The sequence below is a fragment of the Sebastes fasciatus genome, chromosome 21 (assembly GCF_043250625.1).
Source record: "Sebastes fasciatus isolate fSebFas1 chromosome 21, fSebFas1.pri, whole genome shotgun sequence".
Lineage (NCBI taxonomy): Eukaryota > Metazoa > Chordata > Actinopteri > Perciformes > Sebastidae > Sebastes > Sebastes fasciatus.
The window spans coordinates 11,203,246-11,230,479 of record NC_133815.1 but is presented as its reverse complement, the minus strand read 5'-3'; the positions used below and the strand labels follow the sequence as shown (position 1 = coordinate 11,230,479).

The 27,234-nt window shown below is 39.0% G+C and overlaps 2 protein-coding genes across 5 annotated transcripts; both read left to right on the top strand.

Annotated features, from left to right (window-relative positions):
- Positions 1–1,120: 1,120 nt before the first annotated feature.
- Positions 1,121–12,241, top strand: atp6v1ab (ATPase H+ transporting V1 subunit Ab). Its single transcript, XM_074622350.1, has 14 exons — positions 1,121–1,302; positions 4,995–5,098; positions 5,342–5,470; positions 6,396–6,610; positions 6,702–6,839; positions 6,920–7,071; positions 7,162–7,433; positions 7,525–7,647; positions 8,833–8,947; positions 9,039–9,102; positions 9,196–9,399; positions 9,579–9,673; positions 9,822–9,993; positions 11,225–12,241. Exons 2-14 carry the CDS (start codon positions 5,017–5,019, stop codon positions 11,315–11,317), a joined length of 1,854 nt encoding a protein of 617 aa, XP_074478451.1. The 5' UTR covers positions 1,121–1,302; positions 4,995–5,016; the 3' UTR covers positions 11,318–12,241.
- gramd1c (GRAM domain containing 1c) lies at positions 12,193–26,443 on the top strand. Of its 4 annotated transcripts, none has more exons than XM_074622346.1 (19): positions 12,280–12,351; positions 12,457–12,488; positions 13,788–13,899; positions 14,336–14,459; positions 14,934–15,034; positions 15,769–15,864; positions 15,944–16,024; positions 20,083–20,201; positions 20,276–20,426; positions 20,510–20,672; positions 20,768–20,914; positions 21,070–21,188; positions 21,275–21,417; positions 21,496–21,599; positions 22,360–22,530; positions 23,479–23,545; positions 23,634–23,753; positions 24,178–24,283; positions 25,181–26,443. In XM_074622346.1, the coding sequence occupies exons 1-19, from the start codon at positions 12,295–12,297 to the stop codon at positions 25,247–25,249; spliced, it is 2,082 nt and encodes a 693-aa protein (XP_074478447.1). In that variant the 5' UTR covers positions 12,280–12,294; the 3' UTR covers positions 25,250–26,443. The 4 variants fall into 4 exon arrangements, with proteins under 4 accessions (XP_074478450.1, XP_074478448.1, XP_074478447.1 ...); XM_074622345.1 differs by having other exon boundaries at positions 14,306–14,459; XM_074622349.1 differs by lacking the exon at positions 12,457–12,488 and having other exon boundaries at positions 12,193–12,329.
- Positions 26,444–27,234: the final 791 nt, after the last annotated feature.

The following is a 27,234-nucleotide window of genomic DNA, read 5'->3' as shown; positions in this document are numbered from 1 at the left end:
TGTTTGTTGTGTCAATAAAACAAACAAACAAATAAAAACAATTAATAACAATAACAAGGATAAATGTAAAAAAACAAACAAAAAAAAAACATGAAGTAGAGGAGTTAATGAAACGCAAAGTGTGAGTTACATCTATTATGTGTTGTTGTACTGAAAGTGTTTGGTTACATTACAGCATTTTTAAAACAGCCACGTTAGATACTTTTAATAACCATATTTCTTGTGCTATAAAAATATATGGTGTCGTCAAATTTGAGAAGAGAAGGTTAGAGTTTGCTGGGGCCATGATTGGGATTAAGATCTGCCAATCATAGCGAACGAGGCACAGCCTGTGAGGCTTACCCAGGGCAAAATCACCCTCACATTTATGCTTATTATAAGTACTTAAATTTTTTTTTAGCTATTTCTGTTGTTTTGCTAAATTAAATAAAAAAAAAAAGGTAAAATGCTTTTTGATACACTGTCATGAAAAACAAAATTAAAATCATAAACCCTGCCCTTACATACATTACCAGACCACTTTAGATATATATAAACACAATTCTTTGACATGTAACATTTATTTTCTTTAACATTTTAGACATTTTATATTATGTGATGTTTATTTGTAAGAAAGAGATACTTAGATGGAGAAAATAATTAATCACAGAAATGTGTGATAGCGCCTCCATTTTGGCTCAAACGTTGCTGTAAAGATATTCAGCACGTAAGAGATAGACCCCTTCCTGTACTGTAAAATTTAGTTTGCATGCATGTCTAAAAAATATATATGTAGTCTATATCTCTATGTCTATCACTCTATGCAAGTCTCTCCTGTCACTACTTTATTATTTTAATTTTAATTTTAGAATAGCATTCATTTAAAATGCATCATATTACATTGTATAAATATTTTTTATTTATAATATAATATAATATTAATAAATAATAAATATCTTTCATAATAAAATAATCTCATATTTTTGTGTATATACTTTTATTGATGGTCTTATAAATGGAGGTATTTTTGACTTAGTTTATATAGGAAAAAAATAGTAAAAATGTACTCTTGCTCATGCTGTAGACGAATATCCATCTAGAGCAGTCGATCACCAACGTTGTAAAACTCTTTGCGACAGTGGCTCCGTGGGCGGATCCAAAATGGCGTCAGTTGCAGGGCTCCAGCAGTAAATCGGAGCAACAGCAGCAGAGTGAATGAAGTCAGCTGATCTTCAGTCTGCTGTCACGCACCGCAGCACCCATCGTTCCTCTCTCTCTCTGTGTCGAGGCAAGCCAGTAAACCACCACTTCACTACCACAACGGTAACTATTACATATCTTTAATATAACTATGATATTATAGTCAGACATTGGCTTGTGTTGTGTTGTTGTTTATGAAATAATGTAGCTACCGTTGCGCCAAAATGGTAGATCTAGCAATGTGTCATCCAGGCCGAGAGACCAGTCTTGCTTTCCATAACACTGAGTACATACGGAGCTAGATGACGTTGTTTTCTAGTAAAAAGTGGAATTATATGACATGTTAATTCATGATTTATCCGCCTGATTTTAGCCTCACCTTGCTAGATAGCTGTCAAACTGAACATCCTGCATTGAGGCCAGTTTCAAAGCATATTATGTCATTTTTATGCCATTTAAATATGTGCTATTCTTATGGGTTTTTCTCTCCACTTAAACAATTAGTTTCATGCAAGCAGCTATACCCGCATTCAACAATAATAAATCAGCAAAGAATAAAATACAATCAACAGAGGGATAATAAAAACAAGAAACATCTGGGGGTAAAATACAATTTAGAAAGCAGAATAAAATGGCCAGAGAGGGATGATAAAAGTACATTTTTACTATTTTTTCCTATATAAACTAAGTAAAAAAATATCCTCCATTTATAAGACCATTAATAAAAGTATATACACAAAATATGAGAATATTTTATTATGAAAAATATTTTATTATGTATTTATATTATATGTTTTTGACTATGAAGTTGAAGAAATTGTAGGTCCCCGCCTATGCAAGTGGCTCCTGTCACTACTTTTTTATTTTAATTTTTATTTTAGAATAGCATTAATTTAAAATTCATCATATTACATAGTATAAATGGCCATTAAATATGTACTATTGTTATAGGTTTTTCTCTCCACTAAAACAATTAGTTTCATGCCAGCAGCAGCTATACCTGCATTCAAGGAGTTTTTGCAATTAACATGAGTGTGTCAGGATGTTTTTGTCACCTACATGTGACATTTCTGAGATTATTTTCTGCAGCAATACCTTCATAGCCTATGCATGTTCTTCTCAGTGTTGTTAACCTTTCCTTTAGCCCAAATGTCCAATAATGATAAACTAAAAGTCTGCTTTCAGCCCTAAATAAGAAAGAAAACAGGTACAGTAAACTAGTCTCTGCCTGGCTTTAAGGGAATGAAATTAGCACCTGCCAAATAACAGGGTAAATGTTGGCTGTGGCAGGTAAGAATTTAAGGTCACCTGCCACCATGGCAGATAGGTTTTCCTTATATAAAGAAATATTATTTTAAAAAAGCAATTCCTAAATTAAAAATAGGCAGTGATTAAGGTTACATGATCCATATTTCTATCTATTACCACTGACTGAAAATAACAAAATATGGAGTATTGCAATATTATGTTTTGTGATACTGTATCGATTCTCAAAAAACGTGTATTGCTTTCTAATTAATAGTTTACAAGCAAAGATTAACTCAGTCAATACTTTATTTTATTTACAAAGATATGCTTCCTCTGTTATAAAAGCAAATCCTACTATTCTGATTGCATAAAATTTATGCAAAAGTCGCAATATATTGAATTATAACCCCTGTATCATGATACGTATCGTGTCGCCAGATTCTTGCCAAAACACAGTCCTAGTGTTTATAATTCTAAAGCGTTCTACATATATTTCAGAAGTGGCAGACAAAAAAATTGTGTGGCTATTAGAAATGTTCAGTGACGTGGCATGTGAGGAAAAAAAATAATTTTAGGCCCTGCCTAGTTTACAAGCTTTGTTTCACTTTTAATTTGATATCCGTTGTCAACAGTTGACCATTCCCACCTTTCTTTAGCTTACTATCCATCACAAATTAAGCCAACATAACATCCAAGGTCAGCAGCAGTTTAATAAAGCAGGGTAAATCATCTTTAGTATGCCCCATGCCCATTTTCTGTGGAGGATTGTAGTCCGGGGTGGGAGAATATCTCCAGTGTGTCCACACACACAGTCATAACTTGTACTTCCCAGTTTTTCACCATGCTAGTTTTCCACTTCCTTAAAGAGACTCATACAGACCAGACCAGCCAGTCAGTCATGTGCCAGGATCATATGATCACACAGAAGTGTGATGACTGTTGTTAAAGCCAGGATTATAACAAGAGGATGTGACCTTAACTGCTTGTAAAAAGGCTTGTGACAAATACTGTGTGATATTATTGTCATAAAAGGCTTTTTTTTTTCAACATGTACATGTAATTTGATTTGTAGAATTGGAGCTAATCAAGCAGGTAGAGATGTGTGATATTATGTGAAATCATCATTTTGGAGGCTCTTAAATTTTCAGGTATACCTGTACATGTTTAAGGTGTGCTCAGTTTGTCTTTGAGATGAGAAACACATAATTACCAATTAAAAGCGAGGGGGTATTGTTTGTTTTTGGTCTTTTCTTTTCATATCATTTATGTGCAGGAAGAACAGAGTGAATGTGTCATTCTTGTAATTCCTGCATCGACCCGTTGGTGGAGCTGCTTTATTCCTGCACATATTGGTTAAGAAGCATCGTAGCGTAAACAGGAAGATCTGAGTGGGAAGGACAAGAAAAGGGCATGCATGTTGAGTACTGTATGTGTGATATAATTGACAGATAGTGGATGAGAAACACCACATTTAAGTAGTGTGATCTGCAGTGTGTGGAATGCACACAGTATTTTGCAGATGAAGCTGCTCTGTAATGTGTGCAGAGCATCTGCAGTGCTGAGGGGATGGGCTTGTGTCACGACTGATGACAGCTTGTGTTTGTGTTACTCCTGCATGCAGCCAAAGTGAGTCAGGGTAGTATCTAGCAGATATGATGATGTGAAAACGACAGAAATATAAATAAGAGGAGACAGAAGATGCAAAGATGCAGATGGGAGACATTTGTCAGTCTGTATTGATAAAGAGCATTTACACAAGTGCACTGTGAATGTGAAGGGAAAACCGAGGAACATGCTGCTATGTGGGATTTCCCTCTAATGTTGGCCGCCTAACGCTGACTGTACTACTGCACCTGAAGCAGCCAAGGAGGAGAAAGAGATGAGGATGGCCTAGATTATGCACCGTAATGCTGAGATATTCAGAGTCGTGAGCAGTGATGTTGCTGTATTTTCCTGTCGGTTTCCATGGTTACAGTGTGATGTGGCACTACCAAGGTACCAGCACGGTGCCACGTAAATATTTACCTCTGAATATGTGGATTCTTTCAATAATACCTTTTAAATACATTTCCTATTGTTTCTGCCTTTTTATGATGTGAAAATTCATTTGGTACGGTCTAAATGAATTGCTTGTGAAAAGCCATTTTGTGACAAAACATCATGCCAGGAATGAGGCAGGAGAAGAAATGTATTATATGTAATACCAAAATGTTTTATGTTTTGTTAGGGATTCACCCATCCGATCTTTTCTATTATCCTGTGTGGCCATATAAAGATTTAATTCTTTCATATTAACCAGTTGGCTCAGTGCTTAAACAGATTGGTAGCCCTGTGTGGTCTCATATGAAAAGAACTGTAACAGCATTCATCAAAGCGCTCCTAACCACAGCTGCTTTATGACTGCTAATAAAAGATCTCAATAATTAAAATGTAGACACGGAGGTTATGTTGTGGTTTTGCTGAGGAGAGGATGGCCCCTCCTGCTCTGGTTCATTTTCCCTTTTCCTGTAGTTCTCTGTTGCTTGATGTCTCCCTCACATTATCCCTCTCCTCTCTGCTCCTTCCAGTTCGACTAATAAACCGGTGAAGATGGACATGTCCAAGCTGCCCAAGATCAGGGATGAGGAGAGGGAGAGCGAGTTTGGATACGTCCATGGAGTCTCCGGACCAGGTTGGCTACCACACACACGTCAACGCTATCAAACTCTTTCTCCACTTTGCACTTATAGCACAACAGAATTACTGCAGAAGCATTTAAAAACAGACGCAGGCTGCACGCTCTACGACAGTATTTGAGCTGAAACAGGAAATAAAAGAGGACAAACTTGTTCAGCTTCTGCTCTCTGGCTTCCTGGGGTTTGTTTGTTTAACCTATATTCAATCTGATCATTTATACACTTGTTTGTTTTCGTAGTGGTGACGGCTACAGCCATGGCAGGAGCAGCCATGTACGAGCTGGTCCGTGTCGGCCACAGTGAGCTGGTGGGAGAGATCATCAGGCTGGAGGGAGACATGGCCACCATCCAGGTCTACGAGGAGACGTGTATCCTTTTGACCATGTGACCGTCCATTTTCTGTCTTTGCTCGATGCCACAGCTTTCATATTGATCCATTGTACGGCTGCTTTTAAGCCATCTGTTTGAGTCAGTCAGGCCAAAAATGACAAAAGAGAGAGAGAAGAGTGATACAACGCCGCCGAGTACGTTTCGTGGTGCCTGTTTTTAAAGAATTCTGACCTATATTCTGAAATATAGTATTTATTAATAGCTGTATAAGAATCATACAATACAAAATACAATCATTTAATAGACAATATATACCTTTAAACTAGGGTATATCGTGACACAGGTATTGACAATAACTGTGATATTTAAAAATGAAATATTGATATCATGTTAATAATACACTTATGATAATATTGTGTAAATAATCCAGCGCCTCTTAAATCATTTTATATATACAGTTATGGTTACAGACTCTCTCTGCACCTCCCTATACTCGTATTTTGAGTGTAATTAATTTTCCAAAAAAGAGACAAAACGCACAATAAACAAAGACAAAGATGAATTTGACTGATAGCATTATTTACAGATTTTTTTTTATAGATATCGCGATAATATCGTTATCATGAATTCTTTTGGCCACGATAATATCATAAATCATATTGCGACAGACCTACATTAAACCCAACAAATAAAATGTTTTAACCCATACAACAGAGATTAAAAAAAAAAAATCGAAGTACATAATTAAGCAAATGTCTTCATTCTAAAGCGAGAAGGAAGACGAAAGGGAAAGCAAAAGTGGACGTAAATAACGCTAAGATATGGTCAGCAAATTTCCTTTTAATGAAAAATGAAATGTACATCATTACTTCACTCATCCAGACTGTTACACTCTGATGCATCGTAGTATCTTGCATGTTAATATATAGAAATAGTCCAACATTTTCCTGAGCTTCGATGCAGCCGGTGTGTCTGTTGGAGATCCTGTGCTGCGGACGGGGAAACCTCTCTCTGTTGAGTTGGGTCCAGGAATCATGGGGTCCATCTTTGATGGTATCCAGCGACCACTAAAGGACATCAATGACATCACACAGAGCATCTACATCCCCAGAGGTGTAAACATCGGAGCCCTCAACCGAGACATCAAGTGGGAGTTTACTCCCGGCAAGAGCGTGCGGGTGAGTGTCTGTTCCGACTCCAAACCTTCAGCTGGGCATGTTTATTAAATTATTCATGTTAACTTATTTTTTTTTTTTTAATCGCCGTTAGGTTGGCAGTCACATTACAGGAGGAGACATCTACGGCACGGTGTTCGAGAACTCCCTCATCAAGCACAAGATCATGCTGCCTCCCAGGAACAGAGGCACCGTAACCTACGTGGCTCCACCTGGAAACTACGACGTCTCTGTGAGTTCACCGCACCTGCGGCCACAGCTGGGACTGTTAGATGTTGCTTTGTGTTGATGGTGTGTGTGTTTCTGTGTCAGGATGTGGTGATGGAGCTGGAGTTTGAGGGGGTGAAGGAGAAGTTCACCATGGTGCAGGTGTGGCCTGTCAGACAAATACGACCCGTCACAGAGAAGCTGCCAGCTAATCACCCGCTGCTGACCGGACAGAGAGTGCTGGACGCCCTTTTCCCGTAAGTCTCACATCCTACTTTTAACCTTTTTAAGACAGACATATTGAAAATGGTTTCCCCAACCTGTACTCTCCTCTCTTGTGTGTGAAGATGTGTGCAGGGAGGAACCACAGCCATCCCAGGAGCCTTCGGCTGCGGAAAGACCGTCATCTCTCAGTCCCTGTCCAAGTACTCCAACAGTGACGTCATCATCTACGTAGGCTGCGGGGAGCGTGGTAACGAGATGTCAGAAGTACTGAGAGACTTCCCTGAGCTGACCATGGAAGTGGACGGGAAGACGGAGAGCATCATGAAGAGAACAGCCCTGGTGGCCAACACCTCCAACATGCCTGTAGCTGCCAGAGAAGCCTCCATCTACACAGGTAAATAAAGAGTCTCATTCGCTCTCTCTCTCTGATTGCATGTAGATTAACACACATTAGTGGTGCATGCTAACTCAGTTTGTTTTGCCAGGAATCACGCTGTCTGAGTACTTCAGAGACATGGGATACAACGTGAGCATGATGGCTGACTCCACCTCCCGTTGGGCCGAAGCTCTCAGGGAGATTTCTGGCCGTCTGGCGGAGATGCCTGCTGGTAAGTTTAGAGTCTCCTAGAGATTATAATGAGAGCTGGAGGCATTAGATTCATTCCAACTACTGTTTAAACGATTAGACGGTTAGTTGATTGACTAATTTAAATGTAGCAAAAATGCCAAAAATACAATTGTTCCAGGTTCTTAAATGTGAATATTTGAAGTAGGGCTGCATAATTAATCAAAATTTTAACGAAATTGCAATATGGCCTACAGAAATTTTCAAATCGCAGGAAATGCAATATTTGTTTTAAATTAAACATTGTCGTGCTGCAGAGATGTCCTGGCCTACACATCATATTCTACAGACTTTAGAAAACATCTTTGTTTGGTACAGATCACTGCAAAAATCACACCAGAATCATTTTAATATGTTTTTCAATGAAAATGAGAATAATGATGGAAAAATGACCATTCCCTCTAACATCACAAATCATATCACAACTGCAATACCAGTCAAAATGATCACAATTAGATATTTTTTCAAAATCGTGCAGCCCTACTTGTGATGTGTTCAACTAAAGATATTCGTAGTCACCTAACACTCTTCTATTAGATTTGTTGATTTAATCAACAGATCTGTAAAACTGAGTTTCTCCACAAAGAATCACACAAAAGCACCACTTTAAATCTTGTGTTTACCAGAGATGTGCTCATAAGTTTGGAAATAAGTCATTCAACATGACAAATGCATAAAAAATGACTAATCAACTAAAGAAATCAGACCAAAAGGACCGATTAGTCGACTAAGAGGGGGCAGCCCTACATACGTTTTTGCAATTTATAGACTAACCCATTAATAAATTAAATGTATGGATTAATCAATGATTGAAATAAGTGTTGTTTGCAGCCCTACTTCCATCTGGGCTTTAGTTGCAGTACAATAAAGTGTTTAATGAAACACACAATTCTTAGTGTCTGAGGTTAAAATCACAACTTAATTTAATGATCAGGGTCATTGATGCTTTTTGCCTTCCTCTAAATCGTAAAAGTATGTGAACTGGTGCACAAATGTGAAGACAATCTTTGAGCTGAATGCACCATCAGTGTTAGTTAACATTTCTAATCCTTAAATTCCCCTCTACAGTAGTTGGAGTGCTTTTTTGTTTTGTGGTGCAACTCTCTAACCTCTTTTGTATGTCACCAGTGACCTCTGAACAAACCGTATTTTGTGTATCTGCCCACAGACAGTGGTTATCCTGCCTACCTGGGCGCCCGTCTCGCCTCCTTCTATGAGCGTGCTGGAAGGGTGAAGTGTCTGGGTAACCCAGAGAGGGAAGGCAGCGTCAGTATTGTAGGAGCGTGAGTACAGCTTTGTCCCACTAGAGGGAGACATTACTCTGCACATGTTGTATGGACTGTAACTAAGTTCACCTTTTTGCTCCTTTCTCAGTGTATCGCCTCCTGGTGGTGACTTCTCTGACCCTGTCACTTCAGCCACCCTCGGTATTGTACAGGTAAATTAACAAATTCAGATTCTAATCAAGCTTTGTTGATTAAAGGTGCTCCGGTCTTTACTTTATTATGTTGGGGGTTATTTCCTCTCTCAGGTGTTCTGGGGTCTGGATAAGAAGCTGGCTCAGAGGAAGCACTTTCCTTCAGTGAACTGGCTGATCAGCTACAGCAAATACACTCGCGCTCTTGATGAGTATTACGACAAGCACTTCCCTGAGTTTGTGCCACTGCGTACCAAGACCAAGGAGATCCTGCAGGAGGAGGAGGACCTGGCTGAGATCGTGCAGCTCGTCGGAAAGGTAATTCAGCAGAAAGTCGGCTGCAGCGGTTTCATTTTTGGATGAACTTTGAACTGATTTTCTACTTTTCCTGTATGAAGCTTCAAAGTCAGACACGCATCGAAAAAAAAATCACATTTATCCCATATCTGCTCGCTCCAACACATTTTTTTTTCCCATTTAAATTATCTTTTTAACAGGCGTCACTGGCAGAAACGGATAAAATCACCCTGGAGGTCGCCAAACTGCTCAAAGATGACTTCCTGCAGCAGAACGGTTACACTCCTTATGACAGGTAACATCATACCCAACACAGCATGTGCTCGCTCACTTTTAGTCACACAGAGTTCAAATAGATGTTGGACCCCCCTGGAGAAAAAGTGAAACTTGACTGTTAGGTATTGGATCCAAAATGTCTGACTGCTCTGTGTCCATCTCCTCAGGTTCTGTCCCTTCTACAAGACAGTGGGCATCCTCTCCAACACGATCTCTTTCTACGACATGGCGCGGCACGCAGTGGAGACCACGGCTCAGAGCGACAACAAGATCACTTGGGCCATGATCAAGGAGCACATGGGAGAAATCCTCTACAGGCTCAGCTCAATGAAATTCAAGGTGTGTGTATGTATACGCCTGCAAAAGCTTGTATATGTGTCCTATACTGTATGTGTTAATTTAGTGGTTCTCAGGTTGATTTAAATTTCATGGATAGCAAAAAAATGGAATTTGTCAACATATTTATACTTATTTTTTCTTCCTATCCTAACATATCAGATTTTTTTTAAACTTTTGACTTTTTGCTTTATTTTTTGTAAAAGTATGGAATATTTTTCAAGATATAAGACTCATAACCAAAAATAATCAAAAGGGAAATAATATTCTTTGTAATTTCTTTTATTATTTATTTATTTTTATTGGTACATCTGCTGTTTTGTTTTTGCACCAATAAAAAAGGAGAAATACCCAAGAAAAGACTAAGAAACAAGTTGACATACAGAGCTTCACGTGATACATAACAAACCAAAAAAAGGATGAAATAATAGTCATAATAATTTTAGTAACAACATCTTAAATAAATTAAAAAAAAAAAGACAATAATAAATTTTTTGAAAACAAAATAACTAGATGGTATTAATAAGGAAGGAATAAAAAGATAAATGCCAAATTTGACTTATGCTTTATGAACATACAGTATTCTTGGTTTGTAATGTGCGGCAGGAAGTCTGCCTTTACATCAGACGAAGAGTCTCTTAGTGCTGATTTATTTTCAGCTTGTTGACGTATTGTTTGCTGCGACACATTTCAGAGTTGAGATAATCACATAAGGAAGTGGAAACCTTATGCAATGACCTCCACCCATCAGGTTTTCTTTTTTTTTTTTTTACTTTAGTGCCATTAATACAAATGAACAGGCAATTAATCATCACAAAAGAAAACCGCCTTGAGACTGGGCCTCACCTGACATACATGGACACAAAAACAAAAGTAACGCCGCATATTCCCATCTGGTTTTCTTTTGTCATTTTTTCAAGAGAAACTGACCAAGAGGGTGGCATGAAAACATTGTTACAACAATAAATGCACACAACATAAACAGGCAAAGACAGTGTGTAGATGATATCCAGTTAAGATGAATGAACAATACATTTAATTAACCAAAAGCTCTGACAGTTTCAAGTCTGTATATTGTTCCAGGAGGAAGGGGCAGCGTATTTAAAAGCTGTTTTATTTAATGACAATTATAGGACACCGTGAGGATGACGTCCATAGCTCAAGCACCACAGATCATGCACAGAGTCTGCTGTTTTGTGTTCACGATTTAAGACTGTATTTCTTTGTTGCACAGGACCCGGTGAAGGAAGGCGAGGTTAAGATCAAGGCCGAGTACGCTCAGCTATTGGAGGACATGCAGAATAGCTTCCGCACACTGGAAGAGTAGGCCTCCACCTCTCAAGACCCTCTCCAGTTTTCATCTCTGACCCCTCCACTGCAGAATCACATTCCTCGTATCCCCAAAAACCCCACGTGCTCCCCCTGTGCTCTTTTTTTTTTTTGTGAGTGATTGTATGAATGTGTGTGCCATTTCATGTGGAGGGAAAAAGAGAAAGATGTACTGTATTCATTATTATTTGTTGCCTCACATAGGCGCACTCTGGATCCTCTGCATGGTCGTTGATCGTGTGTGCATGAAATGTGTGTACGAGAGAGGGATCTCTTCCTTTCTCTGTTTACATGATTTCTTTTTATGTATCCGTGTTGCTCTTCCTGATTGTTCGGTTGATGTATTGTAATTCATAGACCATCTGTACAGAAGATTATTGAATATAAATTTAATAAGATCAGCCTATTTATTGCCAGCAGCATTTTGACGTGAAGGCTTTTGTCGTTCCTTTTTCTTTTATTTTTTGGTTTTTATGGTTGTGTTTCACGCCGTGCTGTGTCTTGTACTTTTGCTGTGTGAATGTGAGTCGACGCTCTGCTGTCCAATACTTTCATGTGACTCCCAAAGAATTAAAACATGGGGAAAAAAAAGAACAATGTGTTGTTTGCCTGTTTGACCTGCTAGTTTCTGATGATGCTGTCAGAGCTGCTCAACTGGTCTCTCTGCATATCACTCATTCTCTCATGCACCCTCCCCTGAGGATGCTTTGTTCATAGATAATTCTAACTACTTTAATTATTTTTTTTTTAAAAGCACAGAGCTTAATTTTAATGATTCCAATTAGTAGAAGTCGAAATGAACTATTGGGATTTAAAAAAAACATTGTGTAAATGTTAAAAATCTTTAACTTGATGAAATAAAACACTGCAGTAGCTTGCTCACCTGAGTACCTGGCTGCTACAGGTGGAATCAACACCTGAATACATTAAAGGCACATGTCATTTTGGAGCAATTAACTAGTTGTTTGAAGACCAATGAGAGCCACCGATGACATGACAACTCCCTTCAGGTATGTTCCCAGGCATGGAAAGGTGAGATGCACATGCAACAAAGGCAAACAACGCATCAGCAGAGCTTCACAGCTGTTTGGGACGTTTACTTGACTTATTCTTTTTTTAACTCGACTGCGCGTGGAGACAACAGAAACCCTGGGTCCACTCCGAGTCAGGTATGTGACTGACAACAACAACAACCGTTTAGGTAACCATCAAGTGGAGACATGTTGGAGGTTTTAGCACGCCTCGTGGTGCTGTGCGTAAAAGTATTTGCTTTGCGCGTTTGACGGCTTTACAGATCTGATAGTCACATTTTATCTCTTTGACGTTGATAGTTGTGATGGTTCCTGTCAGCTGACACAATCTGAGAGAGTTTGGAAGTGTATGATATGGTGGCATAAGGTCGCTGTCATTATGTGCAAGTTTCTTAACTTTGAGACATAAATCCATTCTTCTAACGAGACTTTTCCATTTAACAAAAGAGTCATAAGATAAGATATTCCTTTATTAGTCCCACAGTGGGGGGATTTGCAGTGTACAGCAGCAAAGGGGATAGTGCAAAAACAAGATGCATCAGCTAACACAGTAAAAAAAAAAAAAGAGCTAAACAAAGTTTAACAAAATATGAACCATTTTAAATAGAAGGAAGTATAAAAATAGGAGCAGTATATACAGTATTGACAATAAACAGACTATTAACAAAATTGCACAAGTGGAAAATGAAATTGCACCTGAAAATATCAGGTTATTGTCAGTTTGTTGGTGTGTAAGTGGTCTACTGGGAGCAGTGCTGGTTGTAGAGTCTGACAGCTACAGGAAGGAAGGACCTATTAGGAATATTAACACAAAATAAGATAAGATAAGATACTCCTTTATTAGTCCCACAGTGGGGGAATTTGCAGTGTACAGCAGCAAAGGGGATAGTGCAAAAAACAAGATGCATCAGCTAAACAAAGTGTAACAAATTATGAACCATTTAAAAAGAAGGAAGTATAAAAATAGGAGCAGTATGTACAGTATTGACAATTAACAGACTATTAACAAAATTGCACAAGTGGAAATTATTGAATAGTGAGAATGAAATGAATGAATGAATGAAATTCCACCTGAAAATACCAGGTTATTGTCAGTTCTTTTGGTGTGTAAGTGGTTTACTGGGAGCAGTGCTGGTTGTGGAGTCTGCAGGAAGACTTTCAACTTTTCAAAGGTTTCGGTTCAGTGGCATGACGAGACTTCTTCCCTCCTAGTTAAACCAGTTCTGTTGCAGACAGTGATAATGACTCCCCTGTGGTGATGTTGCTGCTGCTGCTGCTGCTGCTGCATATCCTTGTTTCATGACCTTTAGCTTCAGATCATATTCTAGTTCAACTCACAAAAGACCTACAAGTTATTTTAATCCTTTTATGACACCACTGGAGAGATTGAGATGTGTGTAACATCACACTTTTCATCATCTTTATTCATTTGAGCAGAGCAGCAGAGCAGATGGACCAGGGATCCAACCGGTCAGGAGTGGGCAGTGATTATATTACAGATGAGTCAACATCTATGGTGGATGTCAGGTGGAGCTCTGATGAGGAAGAGGTAAAAAAACTCCTTACACAACACTGTTAACCCAGTTAACATACTGTTGCTTGTATATGATGTTTGTCTCCTTCATATAATTCACTTAAATCATGCAGTTGTTGTAGAATTTATAATAAAGTTTGACATGGAAAATCTTTGACTGTCCTCTAGTGGGTCAGACTCATTACACCATGTTACACCTCGCACAAGTGGGATTGCTGTTGCCTCTCTGATGCAAAGCCCAAAAGGCTAATAATGCTGTTTACCATCTGCTCAAACTCACAGGAGATGCTTCTTACTGGTTCCTCAATCTTATTATGTCTGTCTGTTAAGCTTTATAACCTTTTAACCTTTATAAACAGCATATCATTTGTACTTGTGTATAAAGACCGAACAAATATGTTGTGTCTCATTGATGTCTCAGTATCAGTGGCGTTCACATGTGCTCCCCCAGGGCTCCGACCCTCAGGGGCCGTGTCTCGCGGCACCTCAGACTCCTCTGCCCAACTACAAACAGAGGTTTGATGAATTTAGGAAGCTGTTCAAAGAGCTGCCGGAGTCAGAGAGACTCATAGTGGGTGAGTTACTGCTTCTCATAGTAATGATGATATTGATTTTATTATTTAAATTGATGATATTCTTTACTGAGATCCAGTATTTCAATTGAATTTTGCACACTTTTTGAATTTGCGCAACAATTTGGATGCAATAAAAATACAAAATAGTCCTTGTTTAATTTAATTTTTTTGTTTGCCAAAGTGGAAATGCCTGAGAAAGTACTTAGACTAACAAATAATGCAAAACTAGAAGGACATCCTTGCAGGGTGAGCAGCTCTTTAACATGGGAGACAACAATTTGCAAAAAAGATGAAATGTACAATTATATAATGTTTAATGCAATTACATGATCAGTGATAAAGTCACTGGCCAATTTTTTAACCAGGTACACAGTACCACATAGTATCACACTCTGTACCTGCGCCTTTTAGTGTTTCATTGGAGATAAGGCACCATGTTTTTCATATATATATATTTATCTTTTTTTTCCTCAGACTACCCGTGTGCCCTCCAGCGGGACATCCTCCTTCAGGGACGCCTCTACCTCGCAGAGAACTGGCTCTGTTTCTACAGCAATGTGTTTCGTGGTACGAAGGTAATAAGAGTCTAGTGGAGGAGGATGTACAGTCTAGAAGCACGCTGTGTTCACGTTAATGTAACCGCAAATGTGTGGACGAAGCAACAAAATATAGTGCAAGATTATATTTTCATATATTGCTAACCATTTGCATTCTTCCTCCTTAATGTACATTTGGATAATGATGGTTAAGTCTTTTAAAAAGCGGGAGAAAACTATATTAGAATCAAATGAAGAGTGTGCATAATTTTAAAGGAAAAACCCACCATAAAACACATTTATAATAAAACAAAACCTTTCAGTTCTGAGCCCCTTTTTGTTTGTTTGTTGCTGTCATAAAGGTGAAAACTATAGATAAATGGACATTTTAAATGTTATCAGTGATACAAAATTGAAACCATAAATATCATATTTTGGTGTCAGTTCCTCAAAAATAAACCGCAAGAAACTGTAGTTTGCATGTGCAACAGATGAACAACAACCACACTACAACTGTAAAAAATAACCAGGAAGATGCTCTGTAATTGCAACACTTGCGTCAGTTTACCGTATTATAATGCAACAATGCTGCGGTGAGCAGTAAGTTCACGCCTCTTCTTGTGAGTTACTAAAAGTCATTTCATCACAATGTAACTCCTGAGTGGAGGAGGATCTATCTGACAACGTACCCAAGGGTGTTTTTTTCTTTCTTTCTTTGTTAAGCATGTGTTTACTAACTGCTGTAACCTTTCACTTTTTCTTTTTTTTTTTAGATTGTACTGACTCTTAAAGACATCATGGCTATGACCAGAGAGAAAACCGCTCGTCTGATTCCCAATGCAATCCAGATCTGCACAAACACAGACAAGGTATATTGTGTTAGAAGAGAGCACTGTTGATTTCACATTTGATAAACATATAATTATCTCTTTATATTTTCACCTGCAGTTCTTCTTCACATCCTTCTCGGCAAGAGAGAAAAGTTACCAGGGTGTTTTCCGCATGTGGCAAAACACACTGTTGGACAAGGTATGACTCTCCTCCACTTAGCTGCTCTTACAGTCTCCTACTACAGACAATGTACGTACTCCATGTGGGAGTAACCACATGTAACCACATGCAGGTCAACAATAGTCACTGTTCCATACCTCCAGTCACATGTATCACAAACAGACTTTGCTGTTATGCAATAACTTGACTGCGGTGACTAAATGCCTCCCAGTCAGAGCACCAGCAGCTCTGTGACTTTACCCCATTTTGCAGCACTTACCTAATCGGTCCAGAGTAGGTATCATACTGTCATATGTCTTCCTTTGAGGTTATCAGTGCTGCTCTGCTGATGCATGTAGGGTAAAGATCTGCACACAGCACAGTTTGCGCGGGAGTCCAACAGACACAGGCTTTTGTTTACTTTCCACATACTGAGGTGCTGTGTATTTGGAATAATTTACCTATAGTATGTCAGGAATATAGTTAAAAGTAAACCCACTACAGCTCAGCCACCTTTATTTGAGTTCACCCAGCTCTTTGCACTGTAAAAGAAAACAAACCTCATAATAAACAATAAACTTGAAAAGCTAGTTTAAAGATGGCAGGTGCAAATAATGTAAACCGGTTTACATGTCTTTAAAAAAAAAAAAAAAAAGATGTTATGCCGGAGTTGACTCTTAAGCTCTTAAATGGATTTGAAGCCTCTGTTGAAGTGTAATTGCTGAAAACCTTCGATAAGGTAGTTGCAATTTTAAGCACAATGGGCCATTGTATTGCTTTCCAGTCTGGAAATGGCGGAGCCCGCCACCAACACTGAAAACTACGATTTTGAGAGGTAATAATGGCTATTGCTGTTGTGACCATAACTACTATCTAAACCATGGATTGATTTCATGAACAGCTTGAAGATTACAACTCTTAAAAATTAGTTAAAAGTGTCAGTTGATGTGTAGAGGCGAAAGCAGTTGAAGAGTAGGTTAAAGGCCCCATATTGTAAAAAGTGAGATTTTCATGTCTTTTATATCATAAAGCAGGTTAAAGTGATATATAAATACTGTGAAAGTATCAAAAATAATCAATCCATGGAGAAATACACACGGACCGTATTCAGAAACTATGTGTTTGAAACAAGCCGTTTGGATTTCTGTCCATTTGTGATGTCACAAATCTATAATATTTAGACCATTTCACAGTTTGAAACGTAAACATACTAAATATGCCCCAGTTTATTTCCTGATGTAGTGTATGTGAATGACATCAGCTGACAGGAAGTACACATGGACCCAAGCTGTTGCCTAGTAACGTAATTCCGTTGCCATTCCGTTGAAATGAGTGTTTCAGACAGAGCATGAATACAGGCATATTCAGACAGACAGTATGAGAAAAATAATGTGTTTTTTTTAACATTAAAGCATGTAAACATGTTCTGGTAGAAACCCAAAATACAAACATGATCCAGAAAATGAGCACAATATGGGACCTTTAAGACATGAACATTTCACTGAAGTGGCAGAGATGTTACGCTGGAATAATTTACCTCCAGTATGTCAGGGATAGTTAAAATTGAAAGCACCCGCTCAGTTTAGCCATCCTTTTTTGGAGGAGTAGAAGATATTAAATTAATAGATAATATGAAAATTAATGTAGAGTATAGGACAGGGGTCAGCAACCTTTACTATCAAAAGAGCCATTTTAGGCAAAAAATAAAAATAAAAATATGCCCTGAGCCGCAAAACATTATACAGCTTATACATTTTACACACAGTTTATAGTCTTAGTATATAAGTCTAATGCAAAGTGCAAATGTACTACGGAGTATAAGGGCCACATACAGGGGAAAAAAATCTGAGATTTCCAGAATAAAGTCGTAATATTACGAGAATAAAGTCATAATATTACGAGAAAAAAGTCATAACATTATGAGAAAAAATTCGCAATATTACGAGAATAAAGTCGTATTACGAGAAAAAAGTAGTAACATTACGAGAATAAAGTCATAACTTTACGAGAAAAAAGTCATAACTTTACGAGAAAAAAAGTCACAATATTACAAGAAAAAAGTCGTAATATTACGAGAATAAAGTCATAACTTTGCGAGAAAAAAGTCACAATAATACGGGAATAAAGTCATATTACGAGAAAAAAGTTGCAATATTACGAGAATAAAGTCGTAATATTACGAGAAAAAAGTCACAATATTACGAGAAAAAAGTCATAATATATTACGAGAAAAAAGTCACAATATTGCGAGAATAAAGTCGTAATATTACGAGATAAAAATCGCAATATTACGAGAATAAAGACACAACAGTACGAGAATAAAGACACAACAGTACGAGAATAAAGTCATAACTTAACGAGAAAAAAAGTCACAACATTACGAGAAAAAAGTCAGAACTTTACGAGAAAAAAGTCACAATATTACGAGAAAAAAGTTGTAATATTACGAGAATAGTCATAACTTTACGAGAAAAAAAGAAAATAATATAATATTTCGACTTTATTCTCGAAATCTCAGATTAATTTTTTTCCTCAATGTGGCCCTAATACTCCATCCTACTATAGACCTACAACAATCATAAATAAAAATGAAAATGTAAACAAAAAACAGTTATTCATTTCCATTTTAAAAAATCCACAGGGAGCCACTGGAGAGGAGCTAAAGAGCCCTATATACCCCTGGTACAGGCAATATGTGCACATTATGATATCTTGTTTTTTAAGAGGAGAAACGATGCAGCAGGACTGTTATTATAGACAGGCACTATGGCAGCCTACCCACGGGGGTATGAGCCCGCTGGGACCCCGGAGCACAAACACCTGTATATAAAAACATCACGTCTAGAGTTCATTGACCTCTCTCTGTCAGAGGCTGCTGGTTCACATTCCGCCTGCAGCCGCACAGAGCGCTCCACTTGACGCTCCGCTTATTGTGTCACAGCTGAAACTATTAACGGAATCACATCGAAACTGAGGAGTTTGTGTTGAACTACAGGTGAACCGGACATTCCCACAGGTAGATAGTGTTTATTTACCTTTTATCACGGTGTAAATCTGGGCGGTGCGCGTCATTACGCCCATTGGACTCGCTCATACACAGGACTTCCTGAATGTGCGTCCAGGTTATACAGATCACTCTGTTTGACAGCCAGTTGAAGCTCACAGCTGCAGGGAACATGTCCTCTGACAAGTAAGTAAAAGTCTGTGTGAGTGGATTTTAAACTTTCTCTCGGTTTTAGATAAGCCACAACACTTTATGCGTCTCCATATGGCAAAAAAATCAGGTCGGATTAAAAAGGTTTACAATAAAACAAACGCCATATGGCACAGTGCATCTTGTTTTTGCAATTTTGTAATATTGAGCTTCTCTTGCTTGTCAACAGAAACATGTCAGATTAATATATAGAGAGACAATAAGGTGTGTTTGTCACAACATGGAGATAAGACTGTACATTATACTGTGTGGAGGTTTCCAGGTTACCTGCAATACTTCGAACCCTGACTCACCTATTAAGTTTATTGTTCATATTATGATTTATATCTTTCAAAGCAGAGTCCTTATTGTGCAAGAGGAAAGAGATATCAACAGGAGCAAGCTGTTAAAAAAGTTATGACTTTATTCTCGTAATATTACAACTTTTTTCTCGTAAAGTTATGACTTTATTCTTGTAATATTAAAACTTTTTTCTCGTAAAGTTATGACTTTATTATCGAATTATTACAACTTTTTTCTCGTAAAGTTATGACTTTATTCTCGTAATATTACGACTTTTTTCGCGTAAAGTTATGACTTTATTCTTGTAATATTACAACTTTTTTCTCTCGTAAAGTTATGAACTCATTCTCGTAATATTACAACTTTTTTCTCATAAAGTCATAATTTTATTCTTGCAATATTACGACTTTTTCTCTCGTAAAGTTATGACATTATTCTCGTAATATTACAACTTTTTTTTCTCGTAAAGTTGACTTTGTTTCTCTTAAAGTTATGACTTTATTCTTGTAATATTACCACTTTTTTCTCGTAAAGTTATGACTTTATTCTCGTAATATTAAAATTTTTTGTGGTTGATGTTTCCATGACCTCTTTCTTTCAGCCTATGACCAGCTTGGAGTTGTGGCAGATGGTTAAACAGCATTATGGGCATGACCTGGGCCTGAGCCATGAAGAGATGGAGAACTTACAGATATCGGCAGAATCGAGCATGCAGACCAGGTATGCACGCTCCAAACCTGCTTGCACATAATAAAAATGTGCTGTAATTTGACACCACCTGTCTGTGTTTGCAGCCTGTCACCGAGGCCTGGTGGTGATGAGGGGAGGCTGGATCGCCCCCCGACCCTTCGCCTCCCTGGGATGGAGCATTCGCCTTTAGAGAGCTCAAGTCCTCAAGGGGAGGACCCGCCATCTCCTCTCGGCTTACTGAACCTTCCCAACGTGGTATTAAATTTTTTTTTTCCTTTTATTGCGTGATCTGTGCATGTCTAAATCTTCTCACACCTCATTGTTTTTGCATGTCGCAGGACGACTCTCGCAGCCCCTCGACTTCGCGACGCAGCCCCGTTCCCTCGCTGCTCCGCCTCGCCACGGACCGGGATTCCAAGCACTCCTCGCTTTCTCTCGACCTCAACGCCAACGAGAACGACGCGTCCGAGCAGAGCGGTTCAGAAAGCATCGAGGATGGTAGTAAGTGGAGGCACCGGAGGAAGCTTGAGCTCATGTTTTGAACTTTTGTGGTTTCACAATTTCCTCTTTCTCTGAACTTTTTTTTACTTCATCAGTGGAGGAGCGAGTGGGTTTGACCCAGGTGCCGGCAGGTCGACTTTATGTAAACAAAGTGTTCCACATTAGCGCACAAAAGATGTTTGACCTGCTCTTCAGCGACTCCAGCTTCCTCCGCAGGTTCATGGACATCAGGAAAACAACCAGTACGTCTTAAACCTATTTTAATTTAAATTTAAACAATGTTTATCTGTATGATCCCTGTTAGATAAATGATTTTCAGCCATTCCTGAAACTAATTCATCCACCAGTTCTAGTTAATAAAAGCATAAATATTCAAGTTGTCCTTTTGTGTTATCAGATGCCAGCTCTACTGCTTGGCAAAAAGACGCCGCCGGAAACATGAAGAGGACTCTGACCTACACAATAACCATTAGCAACCCTCTGATTGGCAAGTTCTCCACCGCTACGGAGTACCAGGTGTGTTTACATCCGTGTGAATGGTGTGTGTGTGTAGAGCATGACTGGATGACTAAACATGTATTTGTACTCCAATTATCTCTCAGACGTTGTACAAAGAATCCAGGGATGGTCAGTATTACCTCCTGGACTCGGAGGTGTACACTCACGACGTTCCCTATCACGATTACTTCTACACTCAAAATCGGTACTACATAATGAGTAACTCGAAGCGGAAGTGTCGACTAAGGTAAGATATTACGATTATGTTGGTTTATAAAATATTTTGTAAGTGATTGCCATTTAAAAATGTCTGTTGTGCTGCCAGAGTCTACACAGATGTGAAATACAAGAAGCAGCCATGGGGCCTGGTCAAGTCCTTCATCACCAAAAACTCCTGGAGCGGCATAGAAGAGAACTTCCGACAGCTCGGTGAGTAGAGAGCTGTGTTCGCACAGTGTGGAGGCAGACGAGGACACTTCCCTGTCTTCATTCCTTAGCTTGTGGTTTATTTTATCTCTGATCTGATATGAGCTGTTTCCTCCAGCACAAATCAGGCTCTGCAGCGGTGAATCATTTTAAAGCTGCATTTGCAAGGAGGGAGGAAAGGAATATAATTGGCAATCTGGCGTGCATCAGCAATTTTAAGTGCTCTGAGCTTGAGCAGGAAACCTTCCTGAATTTTGTACATTTTCTGAAAAGGTTTTTTAGTTACTTGTTAAAGGTGCAGTGTGTAGGATTTGGCAGCATCTAGTGGTGAGGTTGCAGATTGCAACCAACTAAAACTTCTCCTGTGTGCCAAGTGTGTTGGAGAATTACAGTTGCCAACGCAAAAACGTTAAAACGCAAATGGCCCTCTATAGAGCCAGTGTTTGGTTTGTCCGTTCTGGGCTACTGTAGAAACATGGCAGCCGGCTCAGTGAAGGGGATCCACTCCCTATGTAGATACCGACGGCTCATTCTAAGCTAATTAAAACACAACAATTCTTATTTACAGGTGATTATACACTAAAGAAAACATACTTATTAACATTATATTCCATTTCTGTTAATAGATCCCCCTAAATGCTACATACTGTTCCTTTAAGCAGACATTTTTTTCTGCTGCAATCAATCGGTGTCTAAATTGTCTTAACCCTTCTCACTCTGCCCCATGTTTGACTCTTTGTGGCCCTGTGATGACACCGTACAGAGGCAGAACTGCTGGAGGAGGAAGCGGAGATGAATCAAGGAGGCGGAGACTCTGGGAAGATGGGCGGGCTTCGGAGGAGGAGGCGGACTTATAGCCGGACTATGCCAGAGCACATGAAGCTCAACAAGCAGTACGGGCAAGACCCTGACCAGCACAGAGATGGCAACATGGGTACATGACGTTATACTGTATATAATGGCTTTAAAGGAATAGGTTTGTCGAGAGGCTCAATACCACGATGGATGGGTGGATGGAGACAGTTAGCAAATTAGGAGCTGCCTTCGTGACACCCCATCTCTTGACTCGCGCCGCCACGCTACCAGAATGCATTGCACGGCTGCTTACATAGACAATGAATGGGAAGCGTGGAAAGGACAGAGGCTGTGGATCATGTATCATTAGTGAACTTTAGAGGTGCTGGTAGGCCAGGCTAGTTATTCCCCCTGCTTCTAGTCTTTATTCTAAGCTAAGCTAATCGACTCCTGGCTCCAGCTTCATATTTAATCAACAAATACTGTAAGAGTATATCGATGTTCTCATTTAACTTTCGTATGTGAATTTTGAACTAAAATGTCAAACTACATCTTTTAAGGCTGCTTTGTTGAGATTACTAAAAATATTTTTTTGTATTTTATTGATGCCAAAAGTGTTTGAATGAGCAAGCAAGTACATTTAAAACCTTGGAACAAATTTCCTTAATCTCACTGAAGTAAACGATGAACATGTGAGACCTTCAGCACTTTCAAAAAGTACCAACATTGAGCTGCTCTGCACTTTGACAATTTTCTTGCAGCGGAAGTAGCAACTGTGACAAAGCCTTGAAAGCAAAAATGTTTATTGTGCAAACTGTGTGCCAGACAACAGCCACTGCTACAGTATATAGATGAGGAGTTATGTTACGGTCTTATTGGGTTGCACCTTTGACACGCCCACAAAAGTGCAGTATTTATATTTCAGGCCGTTGCAAAATGTTGCACGCCGTTGGGAGGAAATATCTTCTAACCAGAAAAATGTTGCAAACCTGTGCAGAACTTTCTCATATTGACTGCAACCCAGGTTTTGTTTTCACACATCCAGCATGTAAATCTATAATTCATTGATCTGTTCTACTGCTTTCAGGCCCCATGGAAATCAACAGCATGCACCGATGGAACACCACGACATTAGTGGCTGGGATGAGTGTGATGTAAGTTAACTACCTGGAAACACATCTGGGAAACAATGTGGGATGTGGGATCCAGTGGATTAAACTCTGTGCTTTCCGTCTCTTTCAGTTTGCTGATTCTGACGGTGATGAATCTGGGTCTGTTCTTCAAGTTGTGGGCCATGGAGGACGTCGCCCACCGCATGTACCTGAGCACAAAGCATCGGCTGAGGGAGAGGAGTGAGGCCAGGTCAGATAACTTTCTGTTCTTTTGCAGTATGCATATTTCTTTGCATCTTCCCCCTTGATTAGTCATCTGTCATAGACGGTAACTATTTTAGTAGTTGCCACTCAGAAAGCAGAAGTCTTGGTGTGGGTGGAGAGGGGGTAAGAGGTTATTCTTCCTCCACCTTTTTCTGTCTGTGTCGTTTAAGCAGCCCACTTACAAGAGAGCTCTTGTTCTAATGACTCACAATGTTAAATCTGCCTCAGTAACCGTGGTTACGCAAGTAACATCGTTTTGCATCTGTGCTCTTTCGCTCATAGCCCTCTTCTTCTTACACGTCCTTCACTTTGTTACTGCCACTGTTTTTGTCTTCTGCTGCCTTTTTATGTAGCAAATGTGAATAATATCATATTTTTCCACATAAGAAGAATTTCTGTTGTTTGTACAGCTTAGCCCCTGAATATGCGGCCAGACAGGGACCAGGGTATCGGACCATAGAGGATGCGCAGCTGCTAAAAACTGTGCTGCAGGACTCCATCAACCTTTTAGAGCAGGTAGGACAAGCTGGGAATACACCACATCAGGGGTTCTCAACCTTTTGTTACTTTAGGCCCACTTCTTGTTAAAAACTTTCCGAGGACCACCATCCCACATAAATGTCAAACTGGGCTATAAATATGTGTTATGCCACAGTCCGCTGTAATGACCCACATAAATATTCAGCTTACCCTCACCCATCACTGTCTGCCATTATGAATCCAAAGTATTCAGGGTCATATTTCCTCACCACAGGCTATGGAGCTTTTACTAGTGCCGAGTTGTCTCCAACATCAGTTTTTCGTTTCAAAAAACGCTACATTTTGTGTCACTGCATCCGAGACATGTATGTCTGTAAAGGGGAGACTCGTGGGTACCCATAGAACTCATTTTCATTCACATATCTTGAGATCACAGGTCAACCTACCCCTTTGAAAAATGCCATGCCATTTTTTTCCTTGCCAAAATATAGCCTTACTTTGGAGTGTTATTTAGCCTCCTTCATGACAAGCTAGTATGACATGGTTGGTACCAATTTATTCCTTAGATTTTCTAGTTTCATATGATACCATACCGTCGGACTTTGAAGAGGTTAATCTAACCATTTTACCTCTAAGGCCCACTAGGTGGCGCTCTGAGGCCCACCAGTGGTTGAAAATAGCTGCACTACATGAATAAAAAGTCTGATTGTAGCTCCAATGTGGCCATGATTGTGGAGATTCTGCACTGTTTTGTGCAAAATAGTGCAGTTCATCATAGACTCAGTTAGAAAACAGAGACATGCAGCTGTCATTTTTCTACTTGACAACCAGCAGGCGTCCATCACATAAATTCATAGCTGTCTTGTCACACTTTTTCTTAAAAGCTAAAGCAGGTGTTGTAGCTGCTGAGTCAGTTTCTTCTTCTCCTCACAGCTCCGCAGCTCTCTGGTGGTGCTGCAGCAGAACTTTGCTTTGGCCAATCGCACGGCAGCACCACAGTGATACTCCATCACCCGGCGACTACAGCGTGCCTATCCCCGGCCATGTGGAGGGAATAAAAGGACGACAGTAGTGAACTGCCTCTGAGGAAATCTCTGGTATCCAGTGACGTTGCCATGTAGACGTCCCCATGTAGACGTCCCCAGACCCCTGACATGCCATGTGTTGCCAGCGGTTACACGTCCCAAAGCCTGTGGCGGGGCATCAGGTGCCAGGATGTTTTTAAAGCTGCGGACTGACTGCTGCGAGGACAAAGTTGCATCACAGTCGGCCGCACATGAAGCAATGGGTTTAGATTTATGTCGGGTGCTATTGTTGAATCCCTTAGCTGGCTTCTTTTTCACTCTTTCCTTTAAATAGTGGCATTAGATTTCAGAAAACGCCTTCCTATGTTCTGATGAGCCACATCAAATGAACTAGTTTTATTTTTGTTTTATTCCAGGGAAGTGAATCATTATTATTTAAAACAGCTATTTTCTTTATTTACATTTTTTGCACATCTTATCATTTTTGCACAAGTGCCTTGTAGAGGCCGTGTTTTAGATATCTTTTGGGATTTTTTATTTTTTTCCAATAAAAATTGTAGAATCAGTGACTCAAATTTGAAAGGTTGTCCTCTCTTTTGTAATCATGATAATTCAACTTTTTGTATATGTAAACTGCAGGATTGGTTGCAACGTAACATTTACAAATTGCAAATAGGAAAATATCCTGAATTTTGTAATACTGTATATGAGCCAAATCATGTGTGCAGAAGATACTGCTGATGGTGTGCCTTTTTTACTTGTACATGTGAAATCAGTTTTATGTACTTTCTTTTTGCTTTGCTGTTTTTTACACTGAACCAAGTAAAAAAACTATGATTTGGTGTAACTTGAAATACTAGGTGTAGGTTCGGTGAGACTATCTCAGGTTATCTCGGCACTATGCTCTCACTCTGTCAACACTAAGTTTGTTCTGTTATTTCCAAATTGACACGAACACTATCGTCATTTTTTTTTTTAACGAATTGTTGGTGACACGCTACTACAATCGCATTGAGCCTTGTTTGATGTTTACAGTGTTGCCATCATCCTTGTCTGTGTGCATACATTTGTTCAGCTGCAAGCGACCACTTGTTAAAAACTGGTTTCTGTTTTGTACATTTTTAGCCATATTGCAATTAACTATTTTAATAAACAAGATTTCTTGACAAAATCATGTCTTGTTCTGCCAACATTTTAAAATGCAATATGTTAGAGCTGCAAATGATTATTTTCATGAGTGATTAATTGGCCAATTATTTTCTTGATGAATTGTTATTGTCTATATTGTCAATGTCTATAAAATTGTGGAAAATGTCCATCACAGCAGCTGACTTATTTTAATGTCTTGTTTTGTTCGGCCAACCCAAAACGGTTCATTATTCTTAAAGCTGAACTGCCTCAAAACAAAGGGAAATAACCATACTGCTCTTCTTTAAGAGTACAAGAGTTTATTCTGTTGAATCAGGATTACTGATTTGTTTTTAGTTGTTATAGATGATGCTGGTAGGAACGGCACACTGTGTCCTGTACGCTGCTGCTGGAAACAGAAGCAGGAAACTAAATGGGGGTAAAGCCAAATGTGTCTTTGCTCCTTTGTCACAGGTGAAATACAAGACTATTGAGACTGTCGTTAATTATTGAGCAGTAGTCTGTTCTTATTTACTCCTAGAGGAAATAATATATTGCTTCTATTGTATCCTTAGGATATGTGATAGTGGCAATTAGTATATCTGCAGTAAGATTAGTTTATATTGAGATTACATTGTCTCCTATTGTATAGGCTACTGTATGGTATTGTCCCTATAAGGACTTCAGTAAAGTTTTATCGTAATATCCAGCGGTGCAAAGTAAGTACATTTACTCACATAATATAATTTTGAGGCACTTGTACTTTATTATGTTATATCCTACTTCCACTCCATTTAGTGTTTTAGTTACTTTACACATTAATATCATTCATAC